Genomic DNA, 6,372 nt, shown 5'->3' on the forward strand with positions numbered 1-6,372 from the left:
GGCCGTCTGTGTCCAGAAAGCAAGTGTGGGTGGCTCTGCGGAGGTAGGGGGCAAATTTCCAGTTAGGTCAGCCGCTGTTCCTTCAGGCCCAGGGCGGGAGGGTGAGGAGGAGGGTCCACGTGAATTAACACGTCCTGAGAGCCAGCTATATGCCAGGGTGTGTGCTAAGAGTTCCGTGGCTTCATCTCAGGCTCATAGTAGGGGCCAAGGTGTGTGTGTGGGGGGGTGCTTCATTATCCCCATTTCACAGGTGAGGAAGTTGAGGTGTAGAGAGGGAAGTGTACCTCATACAAAGTGACACAGTGAGAAAGTGGTAAGGCCAGGGTTTAACCACTGCCTCTCAGGAGGGCCTGGGAGGAAGGCAATCTGGGACAGAGCACTGGACATTTCGGGAAGGGGCTGGACGCACTGGCCGGCAGCGGGCGCTCCGTGGCAGGGGCACGGCTGGCAGTCGTGTGGTGTCCCACGCTGGGCGTCCCCGTAGTACCCAGGCTGGCACTGCTCACACCGGGGGCCCTCTGTATGGTGCTGACATTCCTGGGGCAGGCAGACCGTGGGGCTGAGGCTGGGCCCCTGGAGGCCACAGACCCCTGGGGTAGGAGGGAAAGAGGGGGGCTCACCTGGCAGGCGCCTGTCTCAGGCTCACAGACCTCGGTGTGGCCGTGGCAGCTGCAGCGTTCGCAGGTGCCCAGGTAGAGGCCGCTGGGCATGCGTGTGTAGCCTGCGTCACAGTCCTGGGCACGGCCAGAGGGACTTCCTCAAGGCCTGCTCTGGGTCGGGACCGCCGGATGGCCGGGGTGGGCTTGGGGAGGTGGGGGAGCTAAAGGAGGAGGAGCCAGAGCACCACCGTGGAGGGGGCTGGCTGGACAGGAGGGTGGGGCCCGGGCTCACCTGGCAGGACGGACCTCGGTACCCAGGCGGGCAGGCACACTGCTCCACGTCCAGCGCAGGGTCCTGGCCGGTGTCCTCAGGCACGGCCACGTCCATGCGAATGCCGGAGACCCTGGGGCGACAAGACCCCGGAGTGAGTGAGCACTCACGCAGTACCTGTGCGCAATCCCCGGGGTCCTACACGTGATCACCTCGTTAATCCTCCTGGCAGCCCTGCCGCGATGCTACTGGGGCCCCGCCCAACTCTCTCTACCTGGGTGTCCATCCCTCAGCAGCTGCCAGGACTGTGGCGAAGGGCTTATACCCGCAACTTTCTCCAGGGAATGAGCCTTCCTCACCAGGAGAGGTCCCACCAACCTACTCCCTTAGGGGGACCAATGACAGACCGGCCCAGGGTATAAAGGCCCCTCTGGCTCATGCAGGATGACTCTGCAGGGCTCTGTGGCAACGAGACCCAGGCTGGTCTCTACCGGAAACCACTCCCTTGCTGGCCACTTCCTCCTCCTGTCTCCCTTCCTCCCAGGTTCTCCTTGCCAATGACTCAAATCCCCATCTCTGGCTTTGCTCCTTGGGAACTCCATCTAAGACAAGCCCTGTGGCAGAGGAACTACTATAATCTCCCTTCTGTTGCTGTTGTTTAGTCGCTAAGTCGTGTTCTACTATTTTGCGACCCCGTGAACTGTAGCCCGCCAGACTCCTCTGTCCCCGGGATTTCCCAGGCAAGAATACTGGAGCAGGTTGCCATTTCCTTCTCCAGGGCATCTTCCCGATCCAGGGATAGAACCTGCGTCTCCTGCATTGGCAGGCGGGTTCTTTACCACTGAGCCACCTGGGAAGCCCTACCATCTACATTTCACAGATGATAAAATGAGACACAAAAAGGCTGCAGAGCCGGAAGGAGTTAGAGCTGGCAGTCCGCCTGCCCCGCGTTGCACCTCTGAGCCTGGAGCCACCCCCAGACCCTTCCTGCCCTCCCGCCCTGGCCCCGGACACCTGCTCTCAGCTGGCCGCTGGGTGTGGGACGCCTGGATCAGGAGGCTGTCGATGTCCGCTAATGCCATCAGCAGGTGCTCCCTTGTGGCCGGCTGCCCGTCAGGCCGCTGCCACGCTTGCTGCCGAAGAAAGAGCTTATGGGCTGCAGTCCCTGACATCCGGACACCCCTGCGTGAGGGGCACAGGGAGGCCCCCTGGAGGTCTCCTGGGACCGGTGCTGCTCACCTCCCAGAAGGGCACGGTGAAGGTGCTGGGCTGGCCAGAGCTGGGCTGCTGGGAGGTGTGGTGCTCCAAGACGATGTTATTGCCTTGCAAGACCACCAGCGGCTGCCCAGGCAGGGGCGCGGAGCCAGGCTGGGGCTGCTGGGTCACCGTAAAGCGCAGCTCTCCGCCATAGGAGGTCACCTGGGACCCAAGGGGGACAGGCACTCAGCTGGGGCCCCCACCCTGGGGTCCTGCCGCTGCTCGGGCCGCAGCCTCTTCCTCAAAGGCCCCAGGCAGCCCCTGCCCACCTTGTCCCCCAGGAAGTGTGGAGGGAGGCTCCAGAAGTAGGGCCCAGGTGGCAGGCTGTGGAAGGAGGAGAAGACCAGTTCCCCGGGCGAGGGTGATGAGATGCCCTCGCTGGCGTTGTGGGTGCCCGTGGGGTTGGTCAGGGTGAACCGAGTGGGCTCCTCGGAGGCCCCCAGCACCTGGCAGAGGCGGGAGAAGAGGCCGGGATGAGGGCCGTGGCCTGCCACTTGGCCCTGGGTCCACCCATCCCTGGGCTTGGCAGTCCTGCCCATCTGGCCAGCCCCACTCCTCGCCTAGGTACCTGGGCACGGCGCCAGGAGGAGCTGGTGCACTGGCGACTGACACCCATGCAGAAGCACTTGAGGCAGCCGTCGGGGTTGCGGGCGCTCAGGTGGAAGGAGCCGGCCACACACTCGTTGCACAGGCGCCCCACCACGTTGTTCTGGAGGGACAGAGCTGGGAGCTGCAGGGTGGCCCACGGGAGGTGGGGGGCGTGGGGGGCGCTCCCTGCAGCTTCCGGTCTAATCTACCCACATTCCAGACCAGAACCCAAGGCCAGGGGGCCCTGGAAAGAGCACGCTTACGAGGGCTGGCCGCCATGTGAATAGTAATTCCCAACTGATGGAGCCTATACACCCAGTCGTTTTCCTGTTTTCTCTGTGGTTGCTAGGGAGCTCACGAATAAGTTTTAGATTTGAAATATAGCAACGTGGTACAAATAATTGTTGTTCAGTCACTAAAGTCGTGTCTGACTTTTTTGTGACCCCATAGACAGTAAGTAGCCAACCAGGCTCCTGTGTCCATGGGATTTCCCAGGCAAGAACGCTGGAGCGGGTTGCCATTTCCTTTCCCAGGGGATCTTCCCAACCCAGGGACTGAACCCGGGTCTCCTGCCTGGCAGGTGGATTCCTTACCAGCTATGCCACCTGGGAAATCCTGGTTAAAATAACTCCTGCTACTATTAATGGACTGTTTAATGCACTGCACTAGTTTCTATTCAACCAGCACCTCATTTAATTTCTTGAAGTTCCTTGAGAGGAATGGGCTATTTCCATGCTTCACGCAAGGAAACCGAGGCTCAGGGATGGGAAATGATTGACATGGTGACATCGGTGACCAGCTTGCTGATCCACTCCGGGACGGAAGATGGGAGTAAAGAGCTTGATTTCCAAATCTGTCTGCTTCTTTGTTCTGCAGACACCTGAGGCTCCCGCTCTCAGGCAAACCATTTCCCTCCTCTGAGCTCCCATCTCCTCACTTCTGAATCAGTGATGCTAATAGCTACACCATTGTGTCAACGTGGAATGAAAGCATGGTCAGAGCAAAGGTCCGATGGTCACACAAGGATGGACCTGACCAGTTGCTCCTTTCTGATGCTGGCCCACTTTTCATGAGGAGGGGGCATGTCTAGCTAGCCAGACCCATCGGCCTGCAGCGGAGGCCACCACCCACTGGCCAAGGAGCCAGGGAGAGGATGCAGCCTCCTTCCTCCTCCTCCTCCTGGCTGTGGGCCAGAACCCAGGGCCCCCAGGGTCGGGGCGGGAGCTCACACATACCTTGCAGAGGCAGGCCTCCCCGGAGGATCCCGTGCTGCCTCGCTCATCACAGCGCACGATCTGCTGGTCTGGAGACGCAAAGTTGGTGTTGGCAGGGAAAGTGGGAATAAGATGGACATAATCTGGACAGAATGGGGGGATGCGGGGCGCTCCCCAAGGACCAGAGGGAGTTTGTGCTGGACCAGGGCCTTGGACCTGGGGGCGGGAGGCCTGGGAAGGCGCCGGGGACAGTGTGTGCGATACTCACTGGTGGGCCTGCACTTCCCGTTGGGCTGGATGGGGTTGCCCTCGTAGCCAGCGGCACAGCTAGGGGAGACAGAGGGTGGTCAGAGGCATTCCCAGACCCCCCCACCCTCTATGGTCTGCTTCTCCCGGCCCCTACCGGCTCTCGCTCACCTCTCACAGCGGCGGCCTGTGTAGCCTGGGGCACACGCGTCACACGTGGCTTGGCCATCCGTGTCCAGGAAGCAGGTGTCCGAGAACCTGTGGGGATGAGGCGGACAGGACGTGGGGCAGGGCTGCAATGAGGGGCCGGGCCAGGGCTCACAGACTGCTCTGGGAGTGACAGCTGTCCACAGGGACACAGCAGGCCACGAGGCCCATCTGCCCTTTTTAAAATTTTTTTCTAAAGATATTTTATTTATTTTGGCCGCTCTGTGAGGCATGTGGGATCTCAGTTCCCCAGTCAGGGTTTGCACTCAGGCCCCCTGCAGAGGAAGCACATATCTGGACCTCTGGACCACCAGCCAGGGCAGTCCCGAGGCCCGCCTCCTCTAGAGCTGCAGCCTCGCCGCGGCACTGGAAACAATGAGGGGCCCGCTGCATGGAACAGGAGGCAGGCCTGGAGAGGTCGAGGGGCCAAGGGTATTTATCCACCAGGCGAGCCTCCGAAACCAGGTCTCCCACCTCCTAGCCCAGAGGATGCCCCAGGCCCAGTCCCCCGTCCGCGCTTCCCGCCCCGCCTGCCCCTCCCGAGCCGGGTCTGACCTGCGGGAGGCGTCGATGTACGGGCAAGGGCAGGGCCGGCAGGCAGTGGCTGTGGCCTTGGTGGCATCCCCGAAGAAGCCCGCCTTGCATTTGTTGCACTGCGGTCCCTCTGTGTTGTGCTGGCAGTTCTGGGGGGAAGGGGAGGGAGGCGCTCAGGCTGGGCAGAGCAGCCCTGTGGCTACCCCCGCCCGACGTGGGGCCACACTGGACCAGATGGGGCTCCATGAGGGTGGGCCCCTGAGGCTGTCTGGATCAGTGTCCCTGGTCATGCAGGAATTACCCCGCAGCTTTGTACACAAGGGAACATCAGCTCCATCCTGACGGGGAGCTCATCACCCTGCATGGCAGCCTGTCCCATAGACGGTTCCAAATACTTGCTCTGTATTGACCTAAACCCACATTCTCCTTTCAATCCATACCCACTGGCCAGTTCTGCCCTCTGTAGGTGGTTCCTTCTACCCCCGATAGCTGTTCAGGGACTTGGAGATAATCGTTTTCCCTGCTTAAACCTTCTCTCAGCTCCCAATTCCAGCTCCCTCCACCATTCCTAAGAAATAATGTAAGATTTATAGGCTCCTTCCTGTTAGGAACGGCCTGCTTAGGGCCATGCTTTATGCCTTATTCTCCAGGAGTGATTGGTCGGACCAAAGTGAAGAGTAGGACTTTCACCTCCCTTATCTGGACATAATATCTCTGTTAATGCATCCAGAGGTCAAGAGAACTTGTGTGGCAGCCACAACAGTCATTCTGGAGGCTTGTGCTAAGCACGTGGGCACAAGGAAGTCTCAGCTGGAGCCTCCCACCCTGCTCTTGCCTCTAGCCAGTATCCAAGTGCCAGATGGCACGACTCACCAGGCAGTGGCCATACACAGGGTCACAAGAGCTGGCGTGGCCATTGCAGTTGCAGCCAGAGCAGGTGCCCAGGTAGGGCCCCCCGGGCACCCGGGTGAAGTGGGCATCACAGCTCTCACAGGACAAGCCGGAATAGCCGATGGGGCATCTGTGGGGACAGAACCAAGATGGTGGCTGCAGGGACCGTGAAGCCTGGTGGTTTCTCCCCGACCTCTGCCAGGGCCTCTGTGGTCCCCGGTCCAGCTGGGTCAGGCACCTGCACTCCTCGACGCTGTGGGCGCGGCCGTGGCTGGTGGCATAGGTGACGGTGGTATCCATGGCGACGTCACTCAGCCCCACACTGGCCATCTTGTGGTCGTACACCGTCTGGATGAGCACCGCTTCCAGGCTCTGCAGCACCTGCAGCATCTCCGCCCGCTGCACCGGCCGGCCGGACTCATGCACCCAGTGCTCCTGGAGGGGAGCAAAGGTCAGGGTGTGGGGGGAGGTTGTGCATCAGCACCTGCCCAGCCTGTACCCCCAGGGGAGCAGGCCCCACGTACCTCAGAGAGCTGGACCTGGCGCTGGTTCGGGACCCCCGGCT

At 61.1% G+C, this 6,372-nt stretch overlaps 1 protein-coding gene across 1 annotated transcript in view; it reads right to left on the reverse strand.

The window, feature by feature from the left end:
* The window catches only part of HSPG2 (heparan sulfate proteoglycan 2), an 82,302-nt gene that overhangs the window by 51,885 nt on the left and 24,045 nt on the right, over positions 1-6,372 (reverse strand). The window contains 15 exon segments of the mRNA XM_010830236.1: positions 9-35; positions 410-537; positions 621-734; positions 892-1,003; positions 1,885-2,003; positions 2,110-2,289; positions 2,397-2,573; positions 2,696-2,836; positions 3,951-4,018; positions 4,198-4,256; positions 4,347-4,433; positions 4,938-5,065; positions 5,790-5,937; positions 6,046-6,242; positions 6,332-6,370. Coding sequence (XP_010828538.1) covers positions 9-35; positions 410-537; positions 621-734; positions 892-1,003; positions 1,885-2,003; positions 2,110-2,289; positions 2,397-2,573; positions 2,696-2,836; positions 3,951-4,018; positions 4,198-4,256; positions 4,347-4,433; positions 4,938-5,065; positions 5,790-5,937; positions 6,046-6,242; positions 6,332-6,370 — 1,724 coding nt within the window.

The sequence above is a fragment of the Bison bison genome, unplaced genomic scaffold (genome assembly GCF_000754665.1).
Source record: "Bison bison bison isolate TAMUID 2011002044 unplaced genomic scaffold, Bison_UMD1.0 scf7180017864516, whole genome shotgun sequence".
NCBI classification, from domain to species: Eukaryota; Metazoa; Chordata; class Mammalia; order Artiodactyla; family Bovidae; genus Bison; species Bison bison.